The sequence below is a fragment of the Cucurbita moschata genome, unplaced genomic scaffold (assembly GCF_002738365.1).
Source record: "Cucurbita moschata cultivar Rifu unplaced genomic scaffold, Cmos_1.0 Cmo_Scf00021, whole genome shotgun sequence".
NCBI classification, from domain to species: domain Eukaryota; kingdom Viridiplantae; phylum Streptophyta; class Magnoliopsida; order Cucurbitales; family Cucurbitaceae; genus Cucurbita; species Cucurbita moschata.
In genome coordinates, this window is record NW_019268537.1 from 766,861 (window position 1) to 781,763 (window position 14,903).

The window sequence follows — 14,903 nt, forward strand, 5'->3', positions numbered from 1 at the left end:
GTAAGAATATATTTTCAAAAAAGAAAAACAAATAAGATGTAATGAAAATGTTCACGAGCCGACATGTCCAAATAATAGCAGATACTTTTTTTCCCCAGCCACTGTTAAATTACCAAAAAGGACACGAAAATCAAGAGAGCTAAAAAAAAAAAAAAAAATAGCAGAAGCAGTTATAATTCTCATTGGCTTTGGCTTTTGGTTCGTTTTGGTCTTCATTATCTTGAACTCTGTGCTAAGTTACCAGAGGCACCACCCCTAATGACGTGACGCTAATCTCGGCCATTTCCATGTGCTTCACTCTCTCTCTCAGTCGCTTCATGTACCCCCGATTTCCTCTCTTTCTCTCTCTCTGAATTCAGTTGCAGAATATCAAGGGAAATCCGAGATCTCCACCTTCTATTCCGCGGGAAGCTCTCTGTATGGTTCAATCTTCATCAATGAAGGCTGCCAGCAAAGCCGCTAACCATCTCCTCGCCTTTGATCACAAGAGGTAATGCCTTCCTTCATTTTTGTAGAATCTTGCATTGGTTCTGCTACCTCCACGTGTTCCGAAACCTTGGGAATCAATGTCTCGAGCTATCTGTTTTTCTCGTTTGTAGGGTTTTTTTGTACATCGTCTCTATCTGATCTAACGGATTTCAGTTTACGTGACAGCATTAGCGCGTTTATTTTGTTAGCTTGCACCGTCGGATTTCCCGATCGTATCGGGTTAGCTGGCTTTGTGGTTTGGTTTGATGAACATTAGTTTTGGTTGGTTGTGAAATTTGGTGTGTTTTTTCGTGTTCTTGGAGTCGTGGAGAAATACGTGCCTTTTGTTTTTATGATTTATCGTGCTTCGGACGGTGGGTTGCTTTGGAAATTAATGTGCGTATCGGGATTCAATCTAGATAGGCTTGTAATTGAACGGTCAAAGGGTGTTTTGTTATTGTCGAACGCTATGGAAAGTGGAATTCGGCATTCAGAAATCATAATATGTTATTGTCTAGTCTAAATTTCCAGTCGTTGGAGGATGACGGCAGGTAACTTAAGCTGGGTTAGCCTTAGAAGTTCAACTTTGCGGTATCTGCTTCTATTTTATGCTAGGCTCGGTTTAGAATTGTTTCCATTTGTATATACATTAAGAAAGGGCTTATTTGGTCTTTCTTTTATCCAACCCTATGTATTAATGGTTTTCGTGCATTGAAAATTTGGTTGATATTGGTACAGGGATGCATACGGGTTCGCTGTGAGACCTCAGCATGTACAAAGATACCGAGAGTATGCCAATATCTACAAGGTTTTCTTCCACTTATAACTGTTCTTCCTAAAACGTACACATTGGGGACTTTAGGTTTTTTCTGTTTACATTTTAAATTTTTCATCAATAAAAAAAAAAAATGCAGTAGTACCTTGTTCATTTAATGTACTTGTAAACTTAGGAGGAAGAGGAGGAGAGATCAGAACGATGGAACTCCTTCCTGGATCGTCAAGCAGAGTCTGCTCAGTCACTTGTTAATGAGTTATCAGTGGAAGATGATAAAAAGGCATCACATGTAGAAGCTGTCAAGGAAGAGAGAGATTCTACTATAGAGGAGGACACTGAAAGAGAAGATTCAAACAGTCAGAATTCAGCTTTGGACAGTAATAATGTCCTTCATAATGCTAATGGCTTGAAAAATGAAGATGTGTCATCAGAAAAGGATACAAAAACTCACAAGATTCAAATATGGACTGAAATTAGACCATCACTTCGAGCAATTGAAGATATGATGAGTGTTCGTGTAAAGAAAAAGAAGGATTTATCAAATCATAATCACGACACTGGAACCAGAAAGTTGCTTTCTGCTATAGAAGAGGCTAAATCGCCTCGTGGAGCGTCTGAGGAGGACTCTGAGGATGAGTTCTATGATGTGGAGAAGTCGGATCCAGCACAAGAGGCTCCTTCAAGTGACAATGCCAATGGCCTTGTTGTGGGTATTCCGGCTTTTTTGTTGCCTGTCGAATCTTCATTTCCATGGAGAGAGGAGCTGGAGGTCCTTGTGAGAGGTGGGGTGCCAATGGCTCTTCGGGGTGAGGTAGGAATTATCTCTCTGTCTTAGTTTCTTTCGGCTATCAACGAGTGCTTCAGTCTACTAAAATTTTCAATTGCTTCTTCTATGTGCTATGTCAGCTTTGGCAGGCTTTTGTAGGGGTTAGAGCAAGGAGGGTTGAAAAGTATTACACAGATCTCCTAGCCTCAGATACAAATTCCGAGAACAATGCGGAAAATCATAGTCTTCAATCAGACAGCAACAGCAAAGGGTCTTCTACTGACTCTGTGTGTACAACTGAGAAATGGAAAGGGCAAATTGAAAAGGTCTTTGCATTGTCCTCAGTCCCTCTTTTATGCATCCCTACACTTGGCTTTCTTGAAACCCCCTTTATATCCATATTTTGAATGCAGGATTTGCCTCGCACTTTTCCTGGCCATCCTGCTTTGGATGTGGATGGTAGAAATGCATTAAGGCGTTTGCTGACTGCATATGCTAGACATAATCCCTCTGTTGGATATTGTCAGGTAATATTTTAAGACACCCCTCATAACGGCTGTGAAACTCATGAACTTTTTAGACCTTGAGTAATACTCAAATCTTTTATTTTTATTTTTTGTTTGTTCAGATTGATATCCTGTAGCTGCACTGTTTGTGCTGAAAAATTAACAAACTAACATGATATTAAGAGTTGTAAAGAGGGAAGGTTCCAAATATAATGGCCTTCATCGAGTCAATCTTTGGCTATTCCAATTCACAGTAGACTTGTACGAACTGATACTATATTCATTTATAAGAAACGAACAGGAAAAGCAATTTGAGAGACCATAGTGGCTCAATTTTTTTTTGGGAATTTTTGCCAATAGATGATGTTTCATTCACGTTCTTTCTCTCCGGCCTACATCTTGATGGTTCAAACTTCTATCCGTCTTCAGGCCATGAATTTCTTTGCTGGCTTATTGTTGCTTCTCATGCCTGAAGAAAATGCTTTTTGGTAAGTTTTGGTACTTATTTGTTATGGTTTCCTTGGCGGACATGATCTACTACTTCAACTTCTTTCTGTTCTCTCTTTATTATCTTGTGGCATGGGGTGTGGGTGAGTAGGTCTACACTTATATTGGAGTGCCTTTTGCTGATGGAATGTGGGTAAAATTATGGCAGCATATTTTGCAATTTCTTTCTTTGCTTTAGTAATATTTTTTTAGGGGAATACATAAACTGTGCTGCACATGGAGGCTTTTGGAGATTATAATATCATCCCTCTAAATGACAATCTAACTGGTTATCCACTTGCATTTTAATCTTTTAGGACCTTAATGGGAATTATTGATGACTACTTTGATGGGTATTACTCCGAGGAAATGATTGAATCTCAAGTATGTTATCTTTTTGCTTTAGTTATTGGCTATGCTTATATCTGTTTTCCCCCTCATATTTATCCCACAAATTTTACAATTTGTAGCCGGTTGAATACTAACAATAATTTTCATGATTTCTCCTTTATTAGGTAGATCAATTTGTATTTGAGGAGTTGGTGCGTGAGAGATTTCCTAAAATGGGTTTGTACATCCACGTTATTATTTTTTTATTGATTTTGAATGCAGCAAAGTGATTTGTGTCAAGAATTTTTCTCGTGCTTTGTTTCATTGTTTTTCCCTTTTCTGCCAGTCAATCATCTAGATTACCTGGGAGTGCAGGTGGCATGGGTTACTGGGCCGTGGTTTCTATCCATATTTATGAACATGCTGCCATGGGAAAGTGGTCAGGTTTTATACTGTATCTTTTTATTTTTTATTTTCTGATGAATTGTTCACTATATCTAACATCCCGGTGGTGCAATATCTAGCTGACTCCTGCTCACAATCTTATTATTTAATTATGTGGGTATTTGATGAATTCGCCTGTCAACTGTCTCCTCTTTCTGTTGATTTCAGTTCTTCGAGTTTGGGATGTTCTTCTTTTTGAAGGAAACCGTGTGATGCTTTTCAGAACAGCACTGGCACTGATGGAGCTATATGGTACTGGATGAAAGCAATTCATTTATATTCATCCTTTGTTTATTTGTTCATACAACAGTTTGCACTCTACCATAGATTGTTATGCTTCGTGAAATTTCATTTGGTTCTCAGTTACTTGTAGGCCCTGCGTTGGTTACTACAAAGGACGCTGGAGATGCTGTGACTTTGCTGCAGTCACTTGCTGGCTCAACATTTGACAGCAGCCAACTTGTATTGACTGCCTGTATGGGTTTCCAAAATGTTAATGAAACTAGATTAAGAGAGCTGAGAACTAAACATAGACCAGCTGTAGTCACTGCCATTGAGGAAAGATCTAAGGGGCTTCGAGCATTGAAGGATTCTCAGGGTTTAGCTTCTAAGCTTTATAGTTTTAAGCTTGATTTAAAATCTTCGATGGTAGAAACAATGAACAGTTCACAAGTAAATGGTGGTTTGTCAGGCCCCGAGTCTGGTTCCACCAATGCGGAAGAAATTCTTATTACATTGCCTGGGGAAGATGAGATTGATTCTGCTCCCGATCTTCAAGATCAGGTCGTTTATATGTTATCCTTTCTTCTCAGCCTTCTCTCCGAGTTTAAAGGAATTAATGTTTCATGACATTGCTTTTCAGTTGGTAATCCTAGTGGATGTTTCTGTGTTAAAAGAGTACTTACACCCACATTTCTAGTGGGGCATTGATATCAGGTTTAGAAACTAGAATATGCACATTTTGTTTATGGACTTAAAGAAATAAATCAATCAATTTTTAAACTAGCTTATTATGTTACTGTAGAAGACATACATGCTAAATATCAACTGAGATTCTTCAATGGTTCTGTATTTTTTTGTAGGATTGATTTTGCATGTTAATTTCATATATATAGTTTGAATGAGGAATTTGAAAAGATTTCCATGATTTTATTTCCACGTATGAACTTTGACTGATATTTGAGTTTCAAGAGGTAGTTGATAAAAGAACCTTTATTGCTAGCTTTGGTTTGAACTTTTACCAACAACATGCAGGTAGTGTGGTTAAAGGTTGAATTGTGTAAATTGTTGGAGGAGAAGCGATCTTCTATTTTAAGGTACATACTCTTCATTTAATTTAGTTTTTTGTGGTTTCTGTATGCTCACACATCTTTCCTCATGACTCAATTACAATTTTTAATGCTGCTGTGATGATTTATGGTGGCAATGATGCAAAAAATTATTGAAAATTTTAGCTCTGTGATGGACGCTTATGAAATCTAAGTCATACGTAGTTATTCTAAACCACCATCATTCAACAAACAACTTCACTGGCTGTAGCATAAACTTCACTGTGATGACCATTAAGTATGCATTGCACGTGAATTACACAAGCAAGAAATGTGTAGCGATACAATCATTGAGAGAATGTGTCTATGTTAATAGAATATGGAATGACGAAGAAAGTGCATGTAGAAAGAGATTAATGAGAGGGTGTATGTACGGAAATAAATTGTTGGAAGTGTTTATTTTCATGTTGGCATGCCTAGGAGTGAAGCTGAGTGAGTGAAATGCCCTCATCAAGGTGTGCGGCTCACAACCTTTTAAACATTCTCTATTCTCGTTTTCCTTTCTAAAAATGGTAAAAATTAGTGTGGATGTTAGTGAAATTGAGAACTTCAAAGCTAACGAGAGAAAACAAGTAAAAGTAATTGATGAAATGCATTCAGAGTGAAATTAAGAAAAGAAAGTATGCACTGAAAGAGATAATTGATAACTTTTTTTTTTTTGGGGCTAAAAACAATTTCATTGATTGAGTGAAATTTTCCAAAGAGGTACAAAATTGGCCCCGTTCATAGGGAATGCAAGAGGCATTTCCAATTTGCACCGGGAATTTTAGATAGGGACCTACTAAGGGGCTGTATGTTTTTACACCAAAAAGGAGCATGGAAAATAGTTAACTCTAAACCTTCCCTGAAGGGCCTATCTTTGCCTTGGAAAATTCTTGCATTTCTTTCATCCCAAGTCTTCCGTAAAACCGCTCTGATAATGGTAGGCCAAAGAAGCTCCTTTCTAGATTTGAAAGGATGATCCATCAGTAATATTCTAATCCACCCAAGAGTTGAGGCAGCAACAAGAAGGGAAAAGGTTGATCCATGGGCCCCTCTTTTGTAGTTGACCTATAGAGTTGAGGTAAGAGTAGCTTAATTACCATTGGAGGACTTTGATTCTTTTAGGACAAGGGAACTTACACATTTTCTTGCAAAGATCCATTTCTTGCGAGGAGCAGACAGAAGAGAGGTGCGAGATCAATGATTTTGTTGAGAAGAATCCACTACTCTCAAGCTTCCATCTGAGAAAAGGAGGCCCACTCAACAATTTCATCATCTTTGAGATTCATCCTATAGTTCAAAGTCCAAGAGCTATTTCCGCGGGTCCACACATTAGAAATGGATTCATGTTTAGATTCAGCAATAGAAAAATAGTTAGGAAAGCTCTTTCTGAGAGAATCAATCCTGATCCATTGGTCAAACCAAAAGGAGGTGGATTTTCCGTCGCCAACAATGCACTCATTGTTGCTATAAAAAGGGTCCTTCTGTTTCAGAATGTGGCTCCATGGGTTTTTGGAGGAGACATGATGATTAGTGGATGGCTTTTTATCATTATGATGAGATCCTAATTAAGCCATGATGATTTTCCTCCATAGAGCCCCTTTTTCCTGTATAAAGCGCCATATTCATTTAGCCAGGAAAGCTTTATTACAGAGCCTAATGTCAACAATGCCAAGCCCCCCATCTTCCAGTGGACGCTTAGGCCTAGACATGGTGGGAAAAAGTAGAGGGAGTGATGTTTGTGTCATGGTAGCAAGTTTCGGCGAGAAGGGTTGGTGTGGTGGAGGGGAAGAGGCGAGAGAGGGGAGAGAAAAAACATGTTCATTCGTAGGAACAAAAAGTTGATGCCAACGTATGTGATCAGATTAATTGATAATGTATTTAAGTCAAAAGAAATCGTTAAAGCACTTATCAATTTTCTTTTTTAAAAAAAAAACTTTTAACTGCTTTTTGTTTCTTTCAAAATGTCTTCCTTATTTTTCAGCAAAACATAATTATTCTTTTAGAAATTGATTTTAAGCATTTTAAATTACTTCTTAAGGTGACAAGCATTACCGAATATATTTTAAGTAATTCAAAGTGGATTTGCATGCGAAGAATCTTTGATATCCTTCTATTAAGCACTATCATCAGTTAAAGAACTGAGTTTTACTTTGTGATTATTGTTCATTAGTAAAGAAAGCTTTGCATCATAATCTTTAAGATGTGAGTTGTACAAGGAATCAACTCATATGATCAAGAAAAGTTTAAAAATGATAAAAAAGATCCTGAAAGTAAATAGAATGAGATCTAGTTTTGTGTGGTGCAGCCGTGTTCAAAATACTGTTTCACAGGCTCTCTAGATTACAGTTATATCGACTACCCTTACATTCATTCTATTATATTCCTTATTTCTACAATTATACATGACCTTTCTGTACTTTTATCAGAGCGGAGGAGCTGGAGACTGCTTTAATGGAGATGGTTAAGCAGGATAATCGTCGGCAGTTGAGTGCTAGGGTATATTAAAAATAACTTAAGACTTGAGTTATTTTCTTGCTTCCTCCGTGTTAAGCATCTCGTGCTGTTGATTGAAAATTTCTGTATATCTTCAACCTTTATTGGCGTGACCTTTCCTTCTTGGAAATAGCTAGTAACTTCCATTCATTTATGGATTACTCGCTATAGTACTAAGATGAGGGAGGGCGTTAACCATTTTGCCGGCTTAGAAATTTTTAATTCTTGCCACTTCTTTATTTGTTATTTTAATAAATAAATGTAAGTGAGTAGCCTGCAAGTGACATGTAGGAATTCTATAAATAAATGCACCTGAAATAGTCTCTTATGTTTAGTCACTTTGTTGCCAAACGCTCCAAAATTAAGTTTAGGCTGTAGGCTGTAGCATCTTTGCTTTTTCATAGTAGCAAGTTGTTGATTATTCAAAATAATTTTGCACAGTGATCATATGCTGTAAGTTAGAAATCTGACCCGTAAAGTTCTACGCATGGCTTCTGAACTAGAGATTTAGAGCTAGTTGATGCAATTGTTGCTAAAACTGCTTGTTACTTTTATTATCTAAAACGTTAGCGATTATGCTGGTTTTTTCTTGCATTATTTATTTTAAGTTGTCTAAAATGGAAACAATCAATTTTTTGCTGTTCTATATTTTCTCTGCTGTTTTAAGTGGTCATTGTTAATATGTAACGGCGAGTAGTTTTCTGACATATAATGACTTAAATTCATTATGTTTTTAAACTGACAAAAAGAATGTAAACGTAAGCAAAAGTACAAAAAGTATATATTTCCCAGTATTATCGTAGTGTTTACTTGTTTGAGTAACTGCATTGATGCGCAGGTTGAGCAATTGGAACAAGAGGTTGCTGAGCTTCGACAGGGACTTGCCGATAAACAGGAACAGGAAACGGCAATGCTACAGGTTTCTGTCATTATTATCCTTCTCTATGTACTTTTGATTATCTTTCTTCATTCATGAGGATTCATGCTTTGTTTTAGGTCTTGATGCGGGTTGAACAAGAGCAAAAACTCACTGAAGATGCTCGAAGATTTGCTGAGCAAGATTCTGCAGCACAAAAATATGCAGCTCAGATGTTTCAGGTTACCTCTTGTTAATCGCTTTATATGATGCATCTTTCTAAATTCTCTATTAGAGGTAAGAAAAGAATAAGAAAAGATAGATCGTAATATTTGTAATAGAAATTTCTGTCCTTGGAGTGATTTATATGAAATCTTTTCTTTCCAATACCACCTTCAACTTATTTGTTTAACTACAACTGATTTCTTTCACTTTGTTGTCGGAAAACTCACATGATTTAATACCCTTGCACTTAAATGCCTTGATGCCACTAGAAAAGAAGATATTAAATGGAAACAATGTGAGAGAGATTTGTAGGAAAAAGCTCATGCACCATTCAAAATCCAGTTCATAAAGGAGATGCTTTCAATGATATGATTGAGAATCATTGTCATCTATTCCTCCGTTTCAACCTCTGAGTAAAGTTTGCATCAAAATGAGCATATGCCTTTAAAAAAGACAGCCAAAGATTCCTTATCTAGATCATCGATATTCTTAGAATTAATTTGATCCCTTTACCCTATTGTCATAATACACTGTTGGCATATCGCGATTTGATCCCTGGAAGCCTCTTGAGTAAGTCATTGGAAAATTTAAAGGTTATCAGCCTAATCTTTGATCCACGGGGAACCTTCTAATTGATTTCGTCAGAAAGTGAAAAAAAAAAAAAATTGTGGTTAAACTTCAATTACGCCTTTATATGGTCCCTTTGGCTAGACAGGAATTCTTGTATCTTTACTGACACTAATCGTAGTTTTGGCTAGCCCTGACTTGGAGTAAATTGGTCCCTCCTTGTTGTAACTATGGTTAATAGGTTCGTTGTTGCCCAATGTACCTAATGTTACTTTTGACGTTGCACCTTCCCAGGGAAAAAAAAATTCTGATCGATTTTTCGTTTCGGTAAGAAATCTCTGATGGGATAAAAGTTTTGTTCTCTGATGGGATACATTTCCAGTTTGAGGCCGTAAACTGTACAAGATCATAAAAATAGGCTAAAGAAGGAGGGCATCTTTTTTTGTTACCCGTTGGTGTGTGGGGATATCTCATCTCCCCCTCCTTTTTTCTTCTCCCTTTTTGCAATGAAAGTCATGCTTCTTATCCCAAAAAAAAAAAAAAAAGAAGCTAAAGAAGTATTCTTATCTGAGAAAACTCCTTCGCTTCTTTCTTTCAAGTCAGCCAAAGGATTGCCCTTGACAGGTTAATCTATAGCAATTTAGCTTTGTCTTCAAGCCACCATCCAGTTAAGACTTCTGCCATCCAGATTTCCACTCGCTTTGGTTTGCCTCCCTGAAGACCTAACAGCTCCATTTAAAATGTACACAAGAACTTCTATCAGTCCATGGGGTCTGAAGGCAACAGATCCAGAATTATTCACCATAGGAAGTTCCAGGTAAGTTGAAGGCCAGCTTCCTGCAACACAATTTAATGAATGTCACGTGGTTGACTTCCACTTCTTGGATGTTATGAAAGCAAGGACAGTGGCGATTTATTTCTTAGACCCTAATTGAGTTCAAGAGTCATAATTTTTAAGTTTTAACCACTTGAGAAGGTTATTTTCCTCACAAGAACAAAATAAAATGAACAATCTTAGAAGGATTTAACTCCATTTAGGAGCTATGAACTGTAGGTTTGAATATTGAGAAGGTTATAACCAATTTGCTCATATGACTTACCAGCCTTGACAAATAAAAGGCACAAACCTCCTTTACATCCGTCAATGAAAGTTTGTTTCTTATTGAGAAGAAAAAGAAGCATAACCCCTTAGGTTATAGTATTATCATTTGTCATCTTGTAATTGTATTTTGATAACGTTTACTACAAAGTTGTATTTGTTTTAACTTTAAAAATGAGCATTAGGTTTAGGTCCCCAACTCTGGTTATTAGTAATTGGATCATTTGCTTCCGTGCTGATCTTATGCTACAACGACTGTATTTGTGTAGGAAAAGTATGAACAGGCTACTACCGCGCTTGCTGAAATGGAGAAGAGAGCAGTTATGGCAGAATCAATGCTGGAGGCAACCTTGCAGTACCAGTCTGGCCAACTCAAAGCACAGCCTTCTCCCCGCTCTGTACATTCTCCTCGGTGTGTAATTAACTTTTTTTAAAATCCCATCTCTTTCAGGCGCCCTGGTTCCATCTTCAGTTATTGAAGAAAACCTTTAGTTTGTTATGTTTTGTTCTTTAATTGCTAATTCATGTTTGCAATTCCATTTTTATGATGTTGGGTTTCATCCCTCTTTTTGTGGAAGTTGTAGTTCTTGTTCTTTTAAGTTTTCGTAGAATTTATCGATTCTTGTTTTTTTTTTTTTTTTCTCCCATAGAATGTTCGAGTGTACTTCGAAATTATTATTAAATTGAAATCCCTCGTCTTGACTTCCCATAAATTGGTGGCAATAATTTTGGGTTAATAGTATGATCAAAGGAAAAGCATGGCAGATGAACAAGGGTTCATTTATAAAACCCGCAACAAGGGTTCATTTATAAAACCCGCACTAACATTTGTGGGACAAGCTTATGATTTTATTTATTTTTTATGCTCATGTTTCTTCTGTAAATAAAATCTACATTAAGTTGAAATGAGGGTTTTTTTTTTTCTTCAGATCCTTGCCATCGGACTCTTCATTAAGGAGCAGTCAAGAGTCTGCACAGGACTTCCCTGCAAGAAAGATAGGTTTGCTTGGTCGACCATTTGGGTTTGGCTGGCGTGATAAAAACAAGGTTACTGCCTAATTTCCCTTTACTTTTACATAGAGGTCTATTCTTTCTGCTCATTCTAATATTTTCTTCTCGAAGTATCTGATTTCCTTTTAATGCAAAGTTATGGACTTATAATAACTTGCAATTTGGTGACTATTTTACAAAATCTCTTAATTAACCCCAACCATAAATTTGTATCATAAATAAATAAGAAAAATTTGTATTAAATCTTCATCTGAGTATGAAAAATATGCTTATCAATGTTCCTGTAGCTTTTAAAATTAAGAAACGTGAAACACGGGGAACTGCCAGCATATACAAGAAAGGATTTATTGTTGGTAATTAGAGAAATATTTCTATTTGGATAAGAGTAAAGCGTTTTGGTCAAGGTTGATCATAAGACTAGGATTACAAAATAATTTTATGTGCTAGGAGCTCTACGTTAAGATGCGGACTATATACTACGAACTAATTTAAGAAGTTTTTTTTTTTTTTTTCCTTTTTCCTTCAAAGAAGCCATAGATAGCTTTTGAAGACAATTCCATAAGCGTTGCCCTTAAACCACCAGCCTGGGTGATCTGGGAATTCCTCCATAGACAGCAAAAACAACAGGCAAAACTGGGACATAGCCAAATTGAGGAATATCTTTAGGAGCTCTCTTAAGTGTTGAGGCATGGAACCACAGAAACATCTTAGCCTTCTTAGGGACATTAAACTTCAAACCTACGTAGTCTTTAGGTTTGTTGAGGTCTTTGTAAGCTTGAGGAAAGCAGATTTAGAGGTGAATAAATCTGATGGATGATGAGGCAAACCCACCTTGTCTTGACGAGCTACTAATTGAACAAACTTTATTTTCTCTGTAAGGGCAACTCAGCTGCCAGTAGTCTATAAAAAGGCCTCTTTAAAGGTCCAACCACCAATCATTGAGCTTCTCTCCATCATTCACAATTATAGGCTCTGGTATTCATTTTTTTTTCTCTCTCTCTCTATAAAAGTTGGTTTTTCATTAAAAGAAAAAAAAAATCAATTGTGATGAGGGAATCAAAAGTCCGAACGTCATCCCAAAAATGCACTTTCTTCATAGATAGGATATTAATGTCAATCTTTGCGACTCTGAAGCTATACAGTGACCGTTTGCTACTTCAAAATTAAAAAACTGGAAAATGATTCTTTGAAATGTTGTGCACGGCCTCTGCTTGCCCACTTTTGTGGTTCCCTAGGCATGTTCTTATCTGTTGATTCATACAAATGTGTACAAATAGAAAGTTGCATAAAGTTGCACTACCATGAGTTAAAAACCCTAAAAGTATATGTATGAAAAAAAAAATGTGTACAAACAGTCAGTATAACTAGCTTCATTTATACACAAAATACAGTGAGACCATAACTAGCTTCATTTATACACCATTAAATTATATTCGATGCACTGTTGTGAATCACAGTTCTCCACGATGTTTTGTCCTATTGAATACATCTCCACAACCACTTAGGACTTTGTTTCTCTGCTTGAAGAAGCCAATAGCTAGGCCGCCATACTGAAGGGGGAAGGAAGGACCACACCAACATTTTGCCGAATGTCTGCCTTGATCTCTGACCCTCTAGTCCCTTATTAGCTTCTTCCTGCCTTAATAACTTAATGGATAAGTTTAAAAAGATGGAAATCTTAAGAAGACTAAAATGCACCGAAGCTAGGAGTTGAGGCATAATATTTCAAACGTCCTACCAAACACTCTTTACTCCTTCAAGGATCCTCCTATTTCTTTGGAATATGCAAGAAAACAACTTGCCAAAGAAGCATCCTCTATCATGAAATATTGGATGAAGGATTGTTTCCAAGAACTGCAACAATAGCAAGAGACAATCCAAAAACCTTATTTAAGGAGAGAGTGTGGAGCCAAGTTACCTATTTCAGGCCCTTTCCCTAATAATTCTAGACACAACCTTCCAATTATTGAGATGAAAACCTCCACTCTGTCTTACACATCCGTTCATGGTAAGTATTATACCTTCATAAAAAAGAGTATCTAGCACCCGTTCATGGATGAATTAATATTTAGAAAAGAAAAACTATTGTCCTTGCCTGGCTTTTCATCTCTGTTTCACTTAAGTCTGAGGCTTTACGAGCCTGCTGCGGGAACTTCAGCATTGGAACTGTATGTTTTCTTCCCGGCTACGGAAAAAGAAGAAACCTGACGAGACTGGCTTTTTTTCTGGAAAGAGACCATCAGTCGATAACCTTAATCCTTTTATGAGAAACGGACGCACTACTGGTTTCCTTGTTATGTGGATCAGCAGCCAATTGAGTCAAAGGGTAATTACAGCATTTTGGTCTTGTAAATTCCTCTCGCCGTTGATTAGACCCTGCCAGTCTGCTTTCTCTCTTCTTTTTGGTAACATTCTGGTAATGAATTTGTCATGTGTATTAGGCATCAAGTTCTTCAATGAGTTGTCTGGTGTAGGTTTTTTTTTATTTTTTTTTTTATGACGAGTTCATATTCAAAATAGGTCATGGGGTGCACAACTGAGACCCCACCCATAATAATATCTCTTGTAGTCTGATACTTGAAATTTTCTCTATATTTAAATTATTAAATTTCTGCATAGGTTGTTTGGAGTTTGGGACCCGCTCTTTAAACACAAGCTGTCTCATTGCCGGACTATCAATTTGATTCTTTCAATTATCATTGTTTTTCAATGCACAGTCCTTTAACACTAATTTTACCTAACTGTAAACGTAACTTAGTAGTACGCATGTTTTTATGTATCAACTTAATGCGATGAAAACTATTTCTTCCTTAGTGTCTTCGAACCCAGTGTTCTAACGTCGTGCCTGCTCTGTACCCCACAGGGAAAACCATCCAATGTTGAGGACCCAAATCCAAATGATGGAAGCAAGACTACCGAAGAGGAAACTTCAATCCAGAAAAAAACTCCTGAAGAAGAGTCACCAAATTCAGGCGTTGATCAGAAACACATCAACGGCCTCCATGACGAGTAAAACTCCATCTCAAAAATGGTACTCGTATCTATACAATACAAATTGCAGTACACCATCATTTTGGAGTTGCATTTTCTGTATCTATATACCACTCCCAACAATAGTTTCTAAGATATGTTCATCTTTTCTCTATCAGCATAGATATATGATATATATAGATACCAGGTAGAACCAATTTTTTGGTTGATTCTTTGTTTGTTTGGTTAAATTACAGGATAATAATTGTAAAATCTTTGTATTTAAAAAAAAATCTTGTCATGCCATCGTCCTTTCTAAGTACGGTTCCCATTAGGCCCTCATAAAGACTTGAAAAAACTTCCTAATTCTCACAGATTGCATTTCAAAATAACAGGTCAGAGAAGTTGGGAACATAGATTGTCCACAAAACCGGTAGGCTCTTAGCCCTGTTTCTGAGTCTTTATAATGCTGTTGTTATTCAACTTTCCATAAATGCTTGCTCTGTTGTTCATGTACTTTTTGACTTTACATATTTAATTCTCCCTCTCATAATTCAAAGGCCAGAGGCTGACCATGAAATTAGGTGGAGTCCC

The 14,903-nt window shown here is 36.9% G+C and overlaps 1 protein-coding gene across 2 annotated transcripts; it reads left to right on the forward strand.

Moving 5' to 3' along the window:
- The first annotated feature begins 201 nt into the window (after window positions 1–201).
- LOC111458481 (ecotropic viral integration site 5 protein homolog) lies at window positions 202–14,539 on the forward strand. Of its 2 annotated transcripts, XM_023101178.1 has the most exons (19): window positions 202–490; window positions 1,207–1,276; window positions 1,419–2,054; window positions 2,150–2,335; window positions 2,423–2,536; window positions 2,945–3,003; window positions 3,319–3,385; window positions 3,517–3,568; window positions 3,678–3,770; window positions 3,944–4,027; window positions 4,149–4,373; window positions 4,467–4,558; window positions 5,030–5,091; window positions 7,515–7,584; window positions 8,420–8,500; window positions 8,578–8,679; window positions 10,598–10,740; window positions 11,258–11,375; window positions 14,203–14,539. In XM_023101178.1, the coding sequence occupies exons 1-19, from the start codon at window positions 420–422 to the stop codon at window positions 14,350–14,352; spliced, it is 2,475 nt and encodes an 824-aa protein (XP_022956946.1). In that variant the 5' UTR covers window positions 202–419; the 3' UTR covers window positions 14,353–14,539. The 2 variants fall into 2 exon arrangements, with proteins under 2 accessions (XP_022956946.1, XP_022956945.1); XM_023101177.1 differs by having other exon boundaries at window positions 4,149–4,558.
- The last annotated feature ends 364 nt before the right edge of the window (window positions 14,540–14,903 follow it).